Source organism: Sparus aurata, chromosome 23 (genome assembly GCF_900880675.1).
Source record: "Sparus aurata chromosome 23, fSpaAur1.1, whole genome shotgun sequence".
NCBI lineage: Eukaryota > Metazoa > Chordata > Actinopteri > Spariformes > Sparidae > Sparus > Sparus aurata.
The window spans coordinates 7,535,865-7,556,667 of NC_044209.1; the positions used below are offsets into that span (position 1 = coordinate 7,535,865).

A 20,803-nucleotide genomic window follows, 5' to 3' on the forward strand; every position below is an offset into this window, starting at 1 on the left:
TGTTCTGCTAACGAGCTCAAATCTTTTCAGTGTTTATGACAGTTAATGATTTCAGACCCGGCTCTGTTTGGCTCTCATTAGGTATTGTGGACTGCCTCACAGTGGCGCGTGTTTTGCATCTATTAGCTTAATTAAAATTTTGAAGGGACGATGGTGCTGGACGTTCAAGAAAAGGTCCAGCCCAAACTTGTGCCGTTCATAAAACCAAGCTGCTAGCGTGCTATGATGATACCTACCACTAAGCTACTTTAAATGAAAGTAATGTGGCGATTCTCTGACCGTCTGTTCAGTTATTCTCTCAGTTGAAGCTCTAAACATCCATCAGGTGGACTGTTTCATTGGCCAGGCTCCTCCTGACCTCCAATAAAAAAGTTAATGTGGGAGCAGGTACACTTGCTGTGCCGTGCACGACATTAAAACGCACAACAAGGGAACTTTCAACACAAGTTTAAAGAAATTCCTGCGGGCCGATCTGAGGGTAAGCAGCGTGATCCCCGCTGTGAGCGGCTGACCGGAGGCTCAGACCGGCCAGCCCTTGGCATTACACTCGTCCTCTGCGGCCAGGAAAGGAAAACAGCTCAGTGCTCTTGACTCACAGTCTCTGCTCATCCAATCGTGTTAAAGATTCCTGAGTGATGTGTGCCGTCTGCTCCCATCTGGACAACAGCTCCTTTTTCCATGACGAAAGAGAGGACAGAACAGAACGCGGTAAACCTTGCGCTGGGAAACCACGTCTTCTTAAACCCCCCACCCCCCCCAAAAAAGATACTAGGACTGTGAAATTCAACAGCGATGGGCGGTCACGTCTGATGCAAGGCCTGTCACACAGGATAACCTGCCATGCCTGTAAATCAACAGGTCCCAAATTTGTTTTGCTTGGGAAAACAAGCACTCCACGTTCGGACCAATTTAACAGCTTGGCGCTCTCCTCATGGGAGACGTTGATAAACCGAATACTCCTAATGACACGGACCCATTACCAGAGTGTGTCAGTGCATCTCAATACACGAACATCTCACAGGGGGAGGTGAGGGGAGTCTTTCAACACCTTAATAGGCAGCGTCTAGACACATGTATCCTGCGAATTACCAGCAATTAATGAATTAATTTACTAAATAGAAATAGCTGGGAACACTGCAAAGCACAGTGAGTAATGCAGACGCATTTAAATCGACTCAGGCAAATTCTCTGTTTTGATTTCTCTACCCGGGAATCATTCCCAACGTGTATTTCACAAATTCCTCATGGAGCCGCTAGAAAAAAAAAACAACACGAAGAAGAATCGAGCGCATTTATTCAGCGCTTTTCTGGTCCAAGCAAACACTCGAGGCGCTTAATGACACAAATCAGTAGTTATTATTGCCAGGAACCAGTGCTTTAAGTGAGAGTTTAATGGACCAGTGTGTAGGATTTTTTGGAACGTAGTGGTGAGATTGCAGATTGCAACAAGCTGAATATCCCTTGCCTTATCCTCCAAAGTGTGAAGGAGAGCCTAAAGCGTCCAATGAAAATGCAGTAAAAAGTACATTGCGGTGCAACATGTTGGACTCTGCGGGAGAGGAATCCCTCCCTCTGTACCTCTATTGTAATGAAAAGACTTAGTTTCAGGTAATTATACACGAATTAACACATGATTGTAAATGTTAAATTCCATTCATGCCTTAATCATACACCCCTGACCTTTACCCTGCCTCCTTCTTTAAAGCTGCGCCCCAGTCTAAACCCCCTTATTGAAAAGTCCGTACTGAAAACAATGGATCAGGACTGAGTCACATTTTATTTCCTATCTGGCTCTCATCTCTGACTCATTCTCACCTCTGTCTTTGTTATTAAGCAATCAGCACAGAGGCCTTGCTGACCTGTTCCTTCGCTATTGCTTATTTTTCCTCCCAAACTTTTTTTTTTTGCCAAACGTTTGCTCTCGCCAACCCTCCTCGACGCTCCGGCGGCCCCCAGACAGTCACTCAGCGGGCTGCGCTGAGGATGTGTGCGAGCTGTCTCCGCTTTGATCCCGACAGAGCGACAGGATGTTATACACAAGCAAGGAAGAGGGTGGCGTCGCATTATCTTCCACTCTTCCGGTTTGGACTGGATGGGACAGCAGTGAGACACGAGACGGACACATTCCCTTTCAATTCCTCATGGAGGTTTGCCACACTGAGCCTGCGGAGGAATGGCGCGATATCGTGTGCCCTTCGTTGTGTCTGACGGCATTGATTCTTGTCGAGTTGTTGAGTGTTGCTCATTTCGTTCAAGATACTTCCAGCGAGCCTGATTCCAACTGACGCTTTATATCAATAGCATTGCGTCAGATTAGTTGTTGATGTTACATTAGCTCTAACAGATGAGCTAACGGCTGACCATTCTGTGTCACCCTGAAGGAAGAGACGAGGTCAAAACAACGTCCAGACCTTGACATCCACAGGAACAATCCCTCCGACGGAGCAGGGGGGGATTACCGGTGCAACAGCTGAAACACATTGAAAGATGGTAATCATTAACCACTTTGAATAAGACGTCAGATCGCAGAGGTCAAGACTGCATCAATAACACGGCGAACCGCAGGCACCGGGGTCTGTACGTGACTTTTACTGGGGCAGGCATATCATATGGAATAGATAGATGTGAGCCCCGAATCCCTTTTATTAGACTACTTCACCTTGCGTGCTGCATCACCGAGAGGGAGAGTGGAAACAGTCTCCGTGTAGACTCAACAAACTAAAGGTGTGTGTAACAGAGAGCCCTCCTGACTGTACAAAACCAAATGAACATGGTATGTGTGTCTGTATACACTGATTTCAATGTCCCGCGTGCGTGTGAAGCCTGACTGCTCTCCCCTCTCCTCTCTCCAGGGGAGGTGTTGTGAAAAACGCGATGGACGTCTCTCTTCCCAGCATCTGGCTCTTAGAAGTGTCTGCGAACACATGGGCCCATTAGTTCCACCTCCGGGTGGACTCCCGCCCAATCCGCACTGATGTGATCTCACAGGGGCCCGGGCCAGCCCTCCCCGGGGACCCGTAACCACCCAGGCACCAGAACAAATAGCTCGGCGCTTACGCACTCCTCTTTATGGCAGGTGATTCCTCGCCCTGTTTCCAGAGCGTGTACGGACTTCAAAGTCTCACACTCAGACCGCTGCTCTCACCCTTGGCTTCCTCATCTCCAACCTGCCACGTAGCTGGGTTCTTGGCCGTAGCAGAGAGAGGCAAACACGGGGTGAGGTCAGCGAGGTGGGCGTCGAGGTGGGCTTTGATGCCGGAGAAAGGAATTGTGTAATGAAAAAGTGTGTTCATGTACACCGGACTGCAGGAAACACAGAAAGCTGCTGTGCTACTATATTACACAGAGGCACAATCTCTTGACTCCACCGGGCATGTTCGTACGGGCACGTACAGCGCTGTTTTGTTCCGTCCTCCACATGACTTAATATCCCACTGGGAGTGTCTCAGCAGCAGGGCATCGTCCTGTCTGATATTGGTGACTTGGCTGACTTTATTCAGTCATTCTGTGCTTGGCTATGTAGCCAATACCGATTTCCAGATGAGGAAATACTACCCCATAGAGGTGTTAGTCCAGAACAGGCCTTTTTTTTAAATGGAACCTGTAACCCTATAATATAATAATTATTGTTTTCCTCCTTTGCTTTGGAATAAGGTTCCAGTGGATTCACTAAGCAAATTAGCTGGGGCATGCTAACGTTTGCAGCTTAGGACTAGAAAACATACTGTAAATCCTTTCTTTTAACTCTTAATATTTTCTTTTGGCAGTAACGGCCAGAAAAACCCACCATGGACTAAACTCTGTAAATTCAGGGGATCTCTCTCAGCTCGAATTCAAAGCTTGCCATGCCTGTTGTGTCCAGTCGTGGTTGCCAACTGTGCAATTTGATAATCACTTTTTTGGAGGAGGGCTTTAGCAAACAGTTAGCTTTCTCAAGTAGCTAAAGAAGCTGATTAGTTGGGAATATAGTTTTCTCTTCTGGCCATCATACTTGATTTAGTTTGACTTTGGCTCAGGACGAACACTGAGTGCTACGTTAAGTCATGTTGACTGCCCGCTGACGTGCTGAAAGATGGGCCAGTCGGAGTCAGACAGGAGGAAATGGATGGCAGAGGGAGAGATGCGTGAGGAGTGGAGGTTATCCACCAGCTGAGGAAACACGGCGGCTGGCATGTCCGAGCTTTTTGTGGCGAAAAATCAGCCCTGGGGCCAATGAAAATGTTTGTGTAGAAAAGTTTTAAAATCCACACAGGAAGTAAGACGACTACTCTTCACTGACAGGAAACATACATCCTCTTACACAGACATTACACAGGCGCGGCAAAAGGACAAATTCTTCCTGACACCCGTGGGTAGGACTCGTTGTAAATGTGCTGTACTCCTGCCATAGGGATTAGATGTCACAATGGCAGAGCTGGCTGTTGAAATCTTTACACATTACAGTGCACTGATTGAAGAACCAGATCACGATGTCAGCCTCCACTGTTTTCTTTTCATTGTGGTATGATTTTTGAGTCCTACTTGTGCATCACTGCAGCCTTTAGCACACCACTTCATACAAATCCATTTGAATACATGAAATGTCATTGATATAGTTTGTTTTCTTTGTCAAACTGTCATGAAGAAAGTGTTTCTCAGTACAACGTACTGCGAGCCTGGCAGATTATTAAATGACATACAATAGCACGCACAGATTTTAGTAGAAATCGGCAACAAAAATCAAACGGGATCTTTCCTTCACATACAGACCCATGATCTTTTAAGAAGGCTGAAGGTCTACTGACTATTTGCAGCTGTGTGAGGATTTAGGCTACTCGTACATTTTGACTAAATGCTAACTTCCGCATGTAAATGTACCCAATGTTTTGCAAGTTTCCATCTGAGCATGCTAGCATGTACATATTCAATTTAGCACAAAAAAGCACTGAACACGAAGTACTGCTGAGAGTGACATGAATTTCATTAGATTCCAGGTATTTAGTCATAAACAAATTGAAAATATTGATCTGATGGTGGCGCTAGATGGAAATTTAAGGGATCGACAAAGCTACTACAGTTTGTTTCCTTATCCAGTGAGTTTCAGGTTGATTAAATGTGTCCAAGATGTGTATCAAATGTTTGTTTGCCACTTAAAGGGATATTCCGGTGTAAGTTTAATCCATGGTCTAACACACGGTGAAACTGTGTTAGACTCCCTCTCGAGAGATAAAGTTTGCAGACCGCTAGCTAACGTAGTTTTAGCATCCTCAGAAACGACCGCACGACAACATTACATTGCAGTAAATGGGTCCAAATATAAAACCGCCATCAAAAAGCCACAAATAATGCTCAGAACAGCACCAAACTTCAGCAACATTAGAAACAGGGTTCCAGCACATATTTCGAGGCATCAAACATTTGATATCATTGCCGGATTTGTCGGAAAAGATAAACAAATCTCACCACCCGAGAAGCCTTCCTTGTTTTTTTAAATTTGGACCTATTTACCGCAATGTACTGTTGTCGTGCGGTCGTTTCTGAGGATGCTAAAACTACGTTAGCTAGCGGTCTGCAAACTTGATCTCTTGAGAGGGAGTCTAACACAGTTTCACAGTGATTTAGACCATGGATTAAATTTACACCGGAATATCCCTTTAAGCAGTAGCTGTTGTCAAATGGAGGCTAACACATTGGTACTTTCATATACGGCCTGATGGCCATCTGAATTTTCATTATCTGTTGTCTTTTCAGTTTCAGATCAATCAGGAGGTGGTGAAATGTTAATAGTTTGTCAGATACCCTACATTTACACAACCAGGACCAGGAACACAGACATTTGAGCATCTCAACCTCAGCGTGATGTCAGAGGAAAATGGCCGCCGTGTGAATATAGTCTAATCGGTTGCCATGTGTGTTAGTGGAGAGAAAGCCATGTCATTATATCTGTTCTGGGGAATTAACATGTCAGATCCAAATCACCTGAGGCATGAACGACATTTAAGAGTCGGCATTGCTGCTGATGGAATCACAGAAACATGCAACAGAGAAGCATGAGGTTTTTATATGCCCTTCTTTCCCCTTTTTCTAGAACAACTTTAAAGCCTTGTAAGGCCTGAACTGGACACCAAACAAGGGAAAATGTGTCTCAGGGTAGAAACCACAAGAGATTCAGGTCTGTTGAACCTTCACATATAATGGAGGTGAAACAAACAGAAACTGTGGACCTGGAGATGACATCACCAGCCAAAGCTCAGTTGCCAGACGCTCAATGTAGGGAATATCCTTTTTCCAACACTTGGCAAGGGAAACATGTACACTCCAATCCCCTTTTATTGCTATTTACCTCTTTGCCAAGCTTTGTTGAAAGCACATAGTTTCACAAGATGAATGTGAAACTGAAAAAAAAAACGACTCCACAGAACAGCTTCCACCAGCACCCAGCCCTCCCTCAGGTTTGGGCCCTGCATTTTATCTGTGTGCCTCGAGTTGTCCTGATCCCAAGTCTTTTAGTGTTGATTCTTCCCACCTATAAAGGATTCCGCGCAGGGATGTGCGCTCCGCTTTTAGTGTTGTATCTCATTAAGCAGCCAGAGAGGCTCGGCGGCATCATAACAGATAGCTCAGGTGGTCTGACCTGCAACAGAACAGCACTCAGCCACCCCACACTTTTTCTAAATATGTACACGAGTGCACAGGAGAGGGCCCAGTGAGCCCGGAGGAGACCGCTCTGGCGCTCGCCACTACACCCGCGGATCATAAATCCACCGTCGGACAGGCAGCCTGAGCCGGAACGTTTAGACACCGAGGGCCAGGTGATTTATGGATCGATGTAACCTCTGGAGTTTAAAAATAACAAGCGCAAATCTCGCCTGGGATGGAATACCTCTGCACCGGACTGATACTGTAAAACCACTTTAAAGACATTTCATCCACTCAACTGAGAAGCGTGAGTTAGAAAAATTGTATGAGTTATGTGTGAGAGAGGGGTTATATATTCCAAAAGACCCCCAGCCCTTATATTTTAATAAAGCGCTGAAACGGAGCCGGCGTAACGCAGGGAGCTTATAGCCTCTCCGAGCAGCTGAAAACAGAGGGGGTTTAATGAGAAGTCGTTAATGGAAATATTATTGGAGCACACTGTTAACAGCCTCTTTCCTCGCCGCTCAGGCCAAAACCATTTCCCTCTGACTTCTTTGTACACACTGTTTAGATCGAACATCACTCACTCCCCACACAAGAACCCCCCCTCAGAAGACCTCCGCCAGCTCCCGACGGGTCCCCGCTACACAAACCAGCACCTGCAGGACCGAGGAGAGTGCCAGTAACTCACGCCGTGGCAGATCCCAGGTCAGGCCTTCCACGCCTACGTCGAGGATTTACTCTGATGACAGAACCCGCCACTCCCTTGCTGGGCCTCAAGTTTAATGGAGTGCAAAGTTCCCTTTAATATTTCTACAGGTGTCACGGACAGGGGTTCTGTAGCACAGGGGTCTTCTTTTAATGGAAAGCCTCGAACCATTTTCCATAAAAGCTCTTTCTTTTTAAAGCGGACGGGAGATATAGAATATAAAGCAAAGGGAGATTAAAAGAGCTTGACTTTTAAAAAGATTGTGTTGTATGAGCCAATGGCAACATATTTGGCTCCATTGATAGAATTTATGATGATAGAATTTGTAGTCATCTGGTCATCATCTAATTTAGAGCTTTATGCTGTGTTTTATATGGGATCCACTATCTCAAGAGTTTATTATTGCATCATCTTGAGTTTAGCAAATCTTGTTTGCTGGTGATAACGAGTTGTTTTATCCAGTTGCCAGTCAAATGGTATAATAGAATATGTATGAATAAGTAAGATTAAAGTACGTTTGATGATTCGATGATGGTACTCCTTGATCTGACATGTGGCTTCTGTAGTTTTTCTCTTATTCCTATTCTTACTCTTTATTCTTGGAGCAGCCTGCTGTTCTTGCTTAACAAAGTAAAGTAGGCAAACACCATCCTATCGGTTTGGAGTGTAGCAGTACACAAAAGTCACGGTTCGGTAAGATTTTCAGTTCAACCAGGGTAAAGTGACAAAAAAAAATACAAACTATTTGTTTTCAACCGGCCTTTACGGTTTGGTCCACCTATAAAAAGACAATAAAACAAAGCAAAAGCTAGCAAATAAATAGATTAAGATGAAAGAAATTGCCTTTGAATGACGTTAACAAAAGCAAGCAAATAAATTATTGGCAAAGCTACAGTAAACAGCCATGTCTTAAATGGGCTGACAGTTCTAGCAGGCCTCAGGTATTCAGGAAGCCTATTCCACAGGTGGAGAGCATGACATTTAAAGCCGCTTCACTTTACCTGTTAGTGTATTAAGCAGTAATGTCAGTATTATAGTGTGGTGTGAGGAAACCCTCCTCCACACACCTCTCATCACTCAACACAACAACGTAATTTGTCTTCGTTTGCCCCCAAAAATCATGTATCCCTCTGATACCAAATACCACAAATTGCTAAATAACGAGGGGATGCAGACAGATTGCTGTTCTCCCGCTAACACTTATATCCGCGGCTCACACAAGAAGCTGCCGCTGTGGTAGGTGTTGTTATGTTTAAAGGCGCTGAGGAGCGATCTAGCGCCGTTTCCCCGCCCCGACCACATACGGCTGTCATCATCCCCATTCACAAGGCCTAGATGAGCAGGAAAACACTAATCATGTCATCACTGTTCTGCATAGGAGCGAGAGCCCTATTTAGCGAGATAGCAGCTTGTAATTATGCTGTCCTCCGGGGCTGCGGCATTATGGCGGGCCCGGGCAGCGCCAAGAAAAGCAGCGGAGGAGCTGATTAACTTGGACCTACATCTTGCATTCTTCTGCAATGCCTGGCTGCACCTAGTCGCTGGTGCGCCCTAAACAATCGTCTTTAATGGTGTTCATAATGACAAGTTTATGTTCCTGAAATACCTCGAAGGCCTCCGCGCGCACACGCAGCGTAAACACACAAACGGAACAAATGGTGGCGCATATACATTTTTATGTCTGCCGCTTGCTGGTACATATCCTGACACACAAGCAGACACAGGCACACAGTCGTTTCTATATACACACACATACTAGCACTTGAGTTTGAGCTTAAAAATGCTATGCTAACAATGCTAACACGCTGATGTTCAGCAGGTATAATGTTTACCATGTCAACCACCTTAGTTCCTTAGCTGAAGGATTGTTGAAATTTCAAAAATTTGACATGATGATGACTCTACAGATGAATTGTCAGGGGATCACCTGAGTGAATACAGTTCATCCTCAGGGGAACATGAATGTCTATTCCAAATTTCATGGCAATCCATCCAGTGATTGTCCAGACATTACTCTCAAAAACACAAATGCGAGACTCACAGTGGACGCAGATTAAGAAGGTTGCCAAAGTCTTTAGGATTTATCCTCTTGGGACCATGAATGTCTGAATGGCTATCCTCCTGTGTTTATGACTGAACAACTGGTTTGAAAGGATGATCTTCCTAAATTTGTATTTTTTCCTCTCTTGGTATTCGGGCCTTCAGTACTAGGATCAATCAATCAACCTGTATTGATTATATCAGTTTAGAGCACCAAACATCCATGCATTGTTTCTCACAGTGTTATACACTGACCCATAATGGGGGTTGAAGGGTGGAGCGCAGAGCTCCTGAAGCCTCTTCTTGAAGTTCTGTTTGGTCTGCACCATAGTCTCACCCTGAGGTTTAACATATTGCCAGTCTAACATTTGGAAGTGCACATACCAGACCAGCTATCACTAAGGCCACCTACTCTCATTGTTTTTGGAAAGGACATGGAGACTATTTATTGCCTGTTTCGGTCTCAGACTTCAACAGGACTCACTCTCCCTGCGCTGTAACTCAGTCTCAACCAGCTTTAGACTTGGTGAAATATACTTGGACTCGCTTCAGGTGGACTTCCTCGCTGCACAAGCACACGCATTCACAAGGATACCTCAACCAAAAGGATATCCTGGTACAAGCTGGCATTCCTGGCCAGAATACTAACCGTCTTTTGTATGTAATCTGTACACGTTTTAAACCATATATTACACTTACTGTAAAAACACATCAGTAATTTGGACAAATCGAATATTTAGAGAGGAGGAGTGTGAAGCATGTAAACCATCCCTGAGAACGCTGTAGACACAATCACAGTTATGGATCACGTGTATGGATTTTACTGCATAAACATCTCTGTGTTTTGTCAGCGATGGCTGCTGAGTGTTCATCGAAGAGCTTGGCCTAAGCCAGTGATGTGAAATGAGGAAAATCTCATTTTGTGGTTCTGCAAAAACATAGCTGTGGGCTGCTACTAAATCATGCGAAACTCTTCGTAAACAGAGGTGATACATGCGCATACCAGAGTTTTCAACACACACTGTATCTGCTTCATGTCCTGCCACAATAACATCAAATACCTTAATCTAAGAGGGGAAAACTCCAAAGAATACAGACTGAGATCACAGATTCTGAGAAGTCATGTCTGCATCACATCGTTTGATGAGTTGAAATTGGCAGCGCTACAAATAAAAAACCTCCACAGGCCAATTGCTTCTTGTACGATCTTTTTCTTGAGATCTGAAGTGTTCAGAAGAAAAACAACAGATCAATATATTTTCCGGTAAGAAAAACTTAATTCAACAAATAGTTCCATCCAGCTGTACCTATGTAATCCTTTTTCTCGGCTCCAGCAGCGTTGCGATGCTCTGAAGATTAGAAGCTTATCCAATTAGCCTTGTGCTAAGACCGGCTGAGCCAATCAGGCACATCTAAAGGCCGCGGCCACACTGAAGTGCTGCCGGGCGGCCACAGATCAGTGGAGCCACAGAGGAAAGTGAGTGGCCTTTATCACCGGCATGATGGCGTGTCGCCTGTTTTTTCCGCACAGACTAATGTTCAATTAATGCTTTCTTTCCCAAATTGGTTTTGAGCTCAAGTATTAGAGAGAGGAAAGCTTAGATAATTCAAGCGTGAATGATGTTATTGCTGCTTGGAGAGACCCCACACTGCGCCTTTCTCACCGCTCTCGCACAGACTTAGAAAAAAGTAGAAAAAAGATGGATGCAGTGGGTGCAGATTAAAAGTTTCTTGTGAGAATTTTCTATGTAATTATTGTAAATGTTGTTTATTTTACTTTTTTTTTACATGTAGATGTCCTCCATACATGTGTTGAGGCTAACGAAAGAAAATCTCAAATGAGATGATAATTACTGCATTAAAATTCGTAAAATGACCCTAAATCCATCTCACTCACTTAAAAATTCTAGAATATATGAAGATACAAATGTTTTTTATTTCATTAAAGTGGCACTATGAAGTTTTGAGGAAAACAAAGATCCTCATCAACTGATGTTTTCATGCCCAAACAAACTAAAAAAAACAAAACTCTTTTTGTTTTTGTGACTGAATAAACAGACAAACCTTAAAAAGACTACGCAATTTCAGAATGTTTAATTTGTTTATATGTGGCGGACCCTGCCACCTTTCTAGCTGCAAACAGTGTTCTGGGGACCTTATTTTCCTCTGAGACCAGCTCGTTTATTCAGTTATGGAAAGGATAAATATTTCAGGATTTGTATTATTACCTCACTAACATTGTAAACATAAAAAATTCCGAGTTTGAATTTCTTCTCCCAAGCTACATAATGCTCCTTTAAGTCTAACTGCCGGACACAAGATGTCTCCTTCTTCACTGTATATCTATAAGTCTATTCCCAATGCATGTGCGCTGGAGGCTTCAAGTTTTAAAACTTGTGTATGCTGAATATTGAGCCAGGATTGACATTTAAACTATTCGTGAAGTCACAAATCATGCTCACAGGTCTGCCTCTTCGAATCAGATTTTAAACTAGCACGGAGAAATTGAGCAATGAATGTGAAAACAGCTGTCTAGTGTCAAACTCTGCACACACATCATTCTACACTGTGAAGCTCCAACATTCAACTATTGGAACAAAAAGAAAAACCCATTTTTAACAGCAGGGGAACTTTAAGGTTTTAATGAAACTCAGCTTCCCCATCAACATCAAGCTAAGAGGGTTCTTGCAATTTCAATGTTGTATATTCACTCAAACATTACAATAAAGATGGATGAGACTTGGTGGTGAATAAAACATGCTGCAAATCAAGACAAACCACTGTGTTGGACTGACGCTGACGCTTGCAGCACAAATTACAACAATTTGCCTGATGTCATTCATAATTAGAGGAATGAGCTGTGCCAAAGCCCACGATGTGGTGATTGTGGGCCACCTCTGTGGTATTCACAGGAACATTTCCAGGAGACGTTTCCATGGGCAGTAATATTCTGCTGTCATTCTCATCTAAATACTGCCCTCTGCAGGGGACAGGTGGTATGGATCCATGTGTGGGAACAATAAGTCTACTTTTGAACGGATGTGCATAAAGGGAGACTGTGTTTTTTTGGTCATGCTTCCTACTCAAAGATTAATGTTACATGCAGGGAGCTTTAAAGGCATTTTTGAATCACAGTTTTTTGCCTTTCATGTTTGGCATAATTCAGCCTGCGATGGTGCCACCCAGCTGCAGGGTGTAACTGAAGACCCTTTCAGTGAAGGTGCCACAGGTCATTTATGTCTAAGAGAGAATTATGACTATTTGTTCCTCATCCGTCATAGCAGCAAAGCGCAGGGTTTATAGTCATGAATTTGTTTCCACCCACACAGCTGGGTGGTCTGCAGAGCTGAATGTGACCCCAATAAAGACCTTTGAGCCGAGCGGCTCCGAACAGCGCCTGCTCTAGCATGAACCTCACTTTTGTTGAGGTGTCAAGGGGCACTGATTCACGACACATTATGCAAAACAAAAAGGCCAAAAAAGAGGGCCTGTCTGCTGCTGAAATGTATCTCAGCTGACTTTTATCATATCATATAAAATGTCCATTATACTGCCATCTTCTGATGGAAATCCTCTTTTTGTGCCATCAGTTTGAATTTATATAAACTACATGACATATTAAATACCCAAATGTTTCAGATTTAAAAACATTGTCATCTGAGTTGCACTATGTTGCTTCCATGTTTCATTAGTCTTGACCTCACAAAAGTGAATGATTTGGTATCCAAACGTGTCTTTCCTTCCAGCTGATGTGGTCAGTGATGGAAGGGGAGCTGCTAATGGATCAGAAATTACTGAAGAACCAGCAGCGTTGACGCTAATGTTTCATAAAACTGTGATTCACTTCGCATTAGTGACGCTGTGGGACTTTCCTCCTCGCATAATTTCTGCTTCATGTCAACTCAGTCTCTTCTTGTCCGTTTTATATGTAGTCTCAAAAGGCCTGTTTAAAGTGGAGGAAAATCCCAAACTATGCTGCAATGAAAAATATGAGCTAAACTATACATCTTTTGTAACATGTATTTATTTATTTAGTTTGTGAACTCAACTGTTCAGAAAAGTATCTGTACTTGCACAGATTTAGAGTTTAATTCAGTCTTGCCGACAAGCACGTGCTTACTGTACATGAAATCTACACATTTTGGACTTTCCGATTAGTTTCCATTGAATGCCTACATGTTATAATTCTATGTTTTACACTGTGGGACAGATTCTACATACATTATTCAGAACAGTTGCCTCTTTTGAAATTATCACCCATATTAATGAGTGCTTACCTTGAACCAAGTCGCCTGGGGCTGCGTGGATTCAACAGTGTATCCCAGCATGCACTGGGCGAGAGACGGGTCGTGTACAACTTGGACAGGTCGCCAATGTATCTGAACACACAGACTGACACTGTCTAAACAACGTACTGTAGAGCCACTCTTTCACTGAACTGTGAGTATTACATGTGTATGATAAATGATAGAATATTAAATATTTTAGTCGTGTCACAGTAGGACAAGCTGAAACTAATAAAAACGTTTGACGTTTGAAAATTAGCAGTTCAAACGTCATTGCGTCATGTCTATTAGCATATATAAGCATGATGCTAATAGATAAGTGGCACAAACTGCAGCTAGCATGTTCCTTGCACTGAAGCAGCGAAACGGAATTGATTTGCCTTTTCTTTTGTATTAACTCCCGAACTTTTCCTTCTCTGACATGTTAAAATGTATTCCGTGAAATAAAAAAAAGTTTAAATCAATGAATTTCAAGTAAGCTTCACCTAGGCGAGGTAACTGCCACGCTTTCTGATCGGTTTCACCCACATTGCTTGCTTTGTTTATTCTCACGTATCAAATGAGGCCAATTAAAAACAGGTGGTGATCAATATTCACTTAAAGACATGACGTAGGAACCATCAGGCCAGTGGGGTTGACAGGTTAGACCATTTTATAATATTTCAAAACACACCAATTTTTTTTATTTATGCCTAACTGCATAATCCTACAAATTGGTCGAGCTAAGACAAGAACGTTTTTTTTGTTATCTATTATCTTCCTTGAGTAATGTATTACTGTTTAAAAAACATTTTAAGATGAAAATACTGCGTAGATATCTGATTAAAAGCAACTTTTTTTTTTAGCAGACTTCAGAATTGATTCTGTTTAAGTTTTCCCACAACTCGCTTTAACAAAGTTTATTCTATTAGAGTTGGTTATTCATTGATCAAAAGTCCTTGACAAAATATGTAATTATAAACACTGCCTCCAGAGTGACGGCGTCTTGTTGATCGGACACCAAACCCGTTACTTAAATATTGTGGGGCTGTTCCTAACCCTATATTAGCAGCTCACAGAACTGACACCAGTCACACATACTTGCCAACATTGGGTTGTGAAAAATAGGGAGATTTTTTTCATTGGTGTATCGGCCCAAGTAACAAGGTTCCTTCACCAGGTGTGCGATTTATTTGTCATAATTTCTTGCCTTGTATTTAAAACCACACATGTCCAAAATTCTTAGAACAGTGTTTCCCCTAATTTTTTTTATAGCAGCTGTGCTCTGAGTTGATAACCTAGCAACACTAGGGGAGTCAGGGGGCATGCTCCCCCGGAAATTTTTTTGAAAAATGACCCTTTAAATCTCACCTACTCGTGAGATTTTTGAAAAGAAAATCATTTTCAGAATTTCAGAATCAGAATCTAAGACATGAGACAAAATAGTGTAGAAGCTGACATTGCTGCTTGAAAATATGTTAACATCCTGAGCATTTCAGAAGTCAGTGAGCCACATGCCATGGAAGCTATTGAGAAAAATAATCATAATTTCTGCATATTAATATTCATATTAAATAGAGGAAGCACTAAAATACAATAACAATAGGTGTCTTACTCGTCCAGTTTACTGATACAATCTGCAGCTGGTTTGGAGTCACTGGGTCAAATGACATGAAAGATATTCTAAAAAACAGCAGTTATTTTGTATTGATATATTTATGCTAAGTAATTTAATGACGGTCCCTAAATCAGTCTCCAGTGATTCAGCGGCTCTGAGAGGTGAGCTGACCGTCCTCCTGCTGCTGACACTGGGAGAACCTCAGTAAAGTCTCAGCTGGACCCGATATCCACAGAATATTCAAACTGAAACTAACTTCCCAGAGGTTCGACGAGTCGCCTGTTGCAGCCTTTGAATAGGATGACGAGGATTTCAGTCACTCAACTTCAACGGTGACTTGTAGAAATTATACAAATAGCAGTAATGACAATAATAATCGATTTCAAGATAACTTGGGGTGTGGTGCTTTCACTGTGTGCAACTTAAATTCCCCATTCGCTCGTGATATTAAACAGACAAAAATCACGTCATCATCAAAATCAAATGATTTTGGCAGGCCAGGGTTGCCAGATACTGCAACAAATATAGGGACACAATCTTACTTGTTTCCTTTACTGTAAAATCGGGAGATTAACAGGAGAAATTACTGACCGGGAGCGTCGAGGGAGATAGGGTTAAAAATCGGGAGTCTCCTGCGTGAATCGGGAGAGTTGGCAACTATGGTCACATAGCTGCAGTTGCCAGTATGGACAGATTTATTGTGATTTCCATCAGTTTTAGTACCTCTCCTGCTGAGTTCCCAGCCATGTTGTTGTTGGTGATGTATGTTGATGGGACAGTGTTGTAGTTCTCTGAGTGGTTTAATACAAAATTAGATGCTGTTTTACTCTTATTATGACAAACTGTGACTTTATTTACTTGGAAAATAATCTTTTAAATTGACAAACCTCATATGTGTACTACATGTTACCATTCCAATGGCATCATAAATGTATTTGTCTTCCTCCATTCACTACCATAAAAAGTTGCCACCAGTTAATAGGTTCCTTAGCGGCATGGCTAACTGAGCTAACTAGCTGATGGCAGCTTCAGGTAGCAGTGGTGAGCAATTACTCTGTTGTTATGCTACAATAAATTCATCAGGTGGCCAATTCTTACATATTGCACTTTCAGACAAAGCAAAGTTACATAATATCGATGGGTTATGATGACCAAGTAAGCCAAAGGGACATTTACTCCTGTATAATTTGACTACTTAAGAGTTCAGATAATGGAAAATGATCCTGTTATCCCATGAAATCATGTCAGACAAATGTAATTTTGTGCAGCATAACTGTTTTTTTCCTCACTTTTCCTATTAATCATTTCACAGTCGCTTGTGACCCCATGCGTTTCAAAAGGAAGACACTTGTTATTGTAAAAGAAAGCACTTTGGAACAGACTCCTGGAACTCCATAGTCCCTGCCCTCATTAGTATGGCGTTAACATAAATCTTTGAAGAAGCCGGTGTGTCGGTCAGATTAGTCTACCTGTTCTGCTGTTTTAATCTGGGTGTTTCTACCCAGCTGCTTTGACAGCGTTGAAAACTTGCCTCAGAGGCTGATGTGACATGATACTGTCTCACTGGTTCACACTGCATCATCCCTGCAGCCTCTAAGACTGTATCTGATGAGCTAGACAGAGGGATCATGTAGGGAGTGAAATATAATTTCATATAAATTCTGGTGGTTAGGACACTAGTGAATGTTATCGCCAGCTCAGGAATCTTGCTTGCTTTCCGACTTAACATCACTCAGGTTTAAAATACACTGCAGACGGTCAGTTGAGCTTAATGGCTTTCTTGTTAAATCAAAGTGAATAAAACAGCTGTAATCACTCTAGTTTTAAGTTTCAGAATACAATAGTTAATGTTCCTTTATATTTTCTGTGTACTTTTATGACAAAAGCAGATGTTGCCCCGCTGTCCAGGCCAGCAGTTGTGTTTTTCGCATTTCAAGAGGTTCATTTTTCTTTGGATGAAGTGTCAGGTTAGGTCTTGGAAAAAACTCTGAGGCACTGATAAATGGCAATTTTTTTATAAAGGGTTTCAGTAAAATACAGTCTAGGTACAAATGTAATCAGTGAATTGAAGCATAATGTTTGTACATAATTTAGAATATTATTAGACTAATGGAAAATTGAACTTTTCTCAGAAGACATTTGCATCGTCCTGGCTGCATTCTTGGATTTCCCCTCTTTCCTCCTTGCACATTAGCCCCTGTTCAGCCAAGCTGGATAAGGAGCATCATAGCAGCTATCATCATCAGCCAATAAATCTTTCATGGAAGTCTAAACCAGGCTTTGGTCGTGCCGCTCAGTGGCTCCTACAGTCTTGTTCTGAAGCCATGTCAGTGCTGATTTAACTGTATGTTCAAAGGATCACTGCCAATTTGGAAAACTCAATTTAGGTTCTTGGATGCCCTTCGAGGATTTTTGCCATAAAACCAACATAAATCAGTGAATGGAGTGTGCCTTTGACACAGTTCAAAGAGTGAACACTGAAAGATTGAGGGCAAAAGCTGCTGTTTTACTGCTATGGAAAGTGACAAACCCCTCTTTTGACACTAAAGATTTGTCATGTCACAGTCAAAGATGGCAGAATTCCTGTGACAATAAACAGAAACATTCCTAAAGAGCAATTCCTGGAGGGATCTCCAAAGGTGTTGCCAAAAGCGCTATTGTTTTAAATGAAGCTGATGACTGCTATTAAACTATACTGGATAATTGAGAGGTAAATAAACTTTAGGTTGTACCAGCATTTCAAAAGACGTCTGCTTATATTGTGGCTGTGTTGAGGCACGAGATTCAACTGTGAGGTAATGGACCAAACAAAAAGCAGTCTACATATAACTATTGTACTGTAATGTAATGTGTTTAATTCTTTTAAGAGGTAGACTTGAATATAAATACAGACACAATTTCTGTTTGCAAAGTAGCTACTTACTGGAGGTCAGTAAACACCACCAACACACTGCAAGAGAGAAATACTGTACCTGTGCTTAAAGTTGGGACGCTGTGTAAAACCTAAATAAAAGCAGAAAGCAATCATCTTCAAATCCTTTTCAACATACAGTTGATTAAATTGTATATAGTAAAAAGCCAGAAATCCAGTGATAAAAGTTGTTGTTTTCTGACATCATTTAAAAGTCACTGTCTCTTTGATGGTGTCGGGGTGTGTTGGTTCCCATGGCATGGGTTACCTGCACATCTGTGAAGGCAACATTAATGCTGACAGGTGCATACAGGTTTTGGAGCATGTGCCATCCAGAAGATGTTTTTGCCAAGTCACATTCTGCACACTACATGGCTTCATAGTAAAAGAGTGTGGGTACTACACTTCAGTTCAGATCTGTCTCCTATTGAAAATGCGTCCTGCGAGCAAAATATGAGAACCTAGACTGTTGAGCAACTGAAGTCGCATATCAAGCAAGAATGGGAAAGAATTTCAACACTGTGGTTAACATGCCAACTTTTTTCGAACGTGATTCAGGCATGAAATTCAGATAGAGTCTATACTCACAAAAAACAAAACGTTTATCAGTTTGAACAATACATACACTACCAGTCAAAAGTTTGGACACACCTTCTCAATTAAAGGTTTTTCTTTATTTACGTGACTATTTACATTGTAGATTCTCACTGAAGGCATCAAAACTATGAATGAACACATATGGAATTATGTGGTAAACAAAAAAGAGTGAAATAACTCAAAACATGTTTTATATTTTTTTCAAAATAGCCACCCTTTGCTTTGATTACTGCTTTGCACACTCTTGGCATTTTCTCGATGAGATTCATGAGGTAGTCACCTGAAATGGTTTTCCAACAGTCTTGAAGGAGTTCCCAGAGATGCTGAGCACTTGTTGGCCCTTTTGCCCTCACTCTGCGGTCCATCTCATTCCAAATCTCGATTGGGTTTAGATCAGGTGACTGTGGAGGCCAGGTCATCTGGCGCAGCACTCAATCACTCTCCTTCTTGGTAATAGCCCTTACACAGCCTGGAGGTGTGTTTGGGGTCATTATCCTGTTGAAAAATACATGATGATCCAACTAAATGCAAAGCGGATGTGATGGCAGGATGCTGTGGTAGCCATGTTGGTTTAGTGTGCCTTCAATTTTGAATAAATCCCCAACAGTGTCACCAGCAAAGCAGCCCCACACCATTACACCTCCTCCTCCATGCTTCAGGGTGGGAACCATACACGTAGAGACCATCCGTTCACCTTTTCTGCGTCGCACAAAGACACACTGAGTGGAACCAGAGATCTCAAATTTAGACTCATCAGACCAAAGCACAGATTTCCACTGGTCTAAGGTCCATTCCTTATGTTTCTTGGCCCAAACAAATCTGTTTGTTGCTTTTCCTTAGTAGTGTTTTTTTAGCAGCTATTTGACCATAAAGGCCTGATTTACTCAGTCTCCTCTGAACAGTTGATGTAGAGATGTGTCTGCTACTAGAACTCTGTGTGGCATTCATCTGGGCTCGAATCTGAGGTGCTGTTAACTTGCGGCTGGTGACTCAGATGAACTTATCCTCAGCAGCAGAGGTGACTCTTGGTCTTCCTCTCCTGGCGCGGTCCTCACATGAGACAGTTTCGTCGTAGCGCTTGATGGTTTTTGCGACTGCACTCGGGGACACATTCAAAGTTTTTGCAATTTTCCGGACTGACTGACCTTCAGTTCTTAAAGTAATGATGGACTGTCGTTTCTCTTTACTTAGCTAATTGGTTCTTGCCATGATATGAATTCTAACAGTTGTCAAATAGGGCTGTTAGCTGTGTACTAACCTGACTTCTGCACAACACAACTGATGGTCCCAACCCCATTAAGAAGGTAAGAAATCCCACTAATGAACCCTGACAAGGCACACCTGTGAAGTGAAAACAATTTCAGGTGACTGCATCATGAAGCTCATTGAGAGAAGGCCAAGGGTTTGCAGCGCTGTCAACAAAGCAAAGGATGGATACTTTGAGGAATCTAAAATATGAAACATATTTAGAGTTGTTTTACACTTTTTTGTTTACTACGTAACTCCATATGTGTTCATTCATAGTTTTGATGCCTTTAGTGAGAATCTACAATGTAAATAGTCATGAAAATAAAGAAAAACCATTAAATAAGAAGGTGTGTCCAAACTTTTGGCTGGTAGTGTGTATTGTCTTTGTACTATATCCAATTAAATACAGGTCAAAAAAGATTTGAAAATCATCGCTTTCTGTTTTGTATTTCAAGGTTGCATTTTCGACCTCTCAGCTGCAGGAGCAGGTACACGGTGAAAGTACCAGGTGGTGGTGGGAAGACATACTGATTCAGCAGAAATCTTCACCTGCACATTCTTTTAGTAAGAAATTGGTTTTTTTCTCAAAGAGCAAATGCGAACAGAGTGGCTTGTAATGTGTAGCAGATACTCTGGGACTCCTGGCACTGTCAGTGGTGGCATGTTGTCGGTGCGAAGATCAGTGTCACCATCATCTATTGAATAATTAATTTATTGATTGTCCCATTCAGTTCCTGTCTTAAGAATAGAGTTACATGTCAAAATCAAAACTCAACAGTAGAGGGAGCCATAACACA

At 42.1% G+C, this 20,803-nt stretch overlaps 1 protein-coding gene across 1 annotated transcript in view; it reads left to right on the top strand.

The window, feature by feature from the left end:
- Positions 1 to 13,756: 13,756 nt before the first annotated feature.
- The window catches only part of usp43b (ubiquitin specific peptidase 43b), an 84,962-nt gene continuing 77,915 nt past the window's right edge, over positions 13,757 to 20,803 (top strand). The window contains exons 1-2 of the mRNA XM_030408052.1: positions 13,757 to 13,807; positions 17,140 to 17,217. Coding sequence (XP_030263912.1) covers positions 17,140 to 17,217 — 78 coding nt within the window. The 5' untranslated portion in view covers positions 13,757 to 13,807. The remainder of the gene's footprint in view (positions 13,808 to 17,139; positions 17,218 to 20,803) is intronic.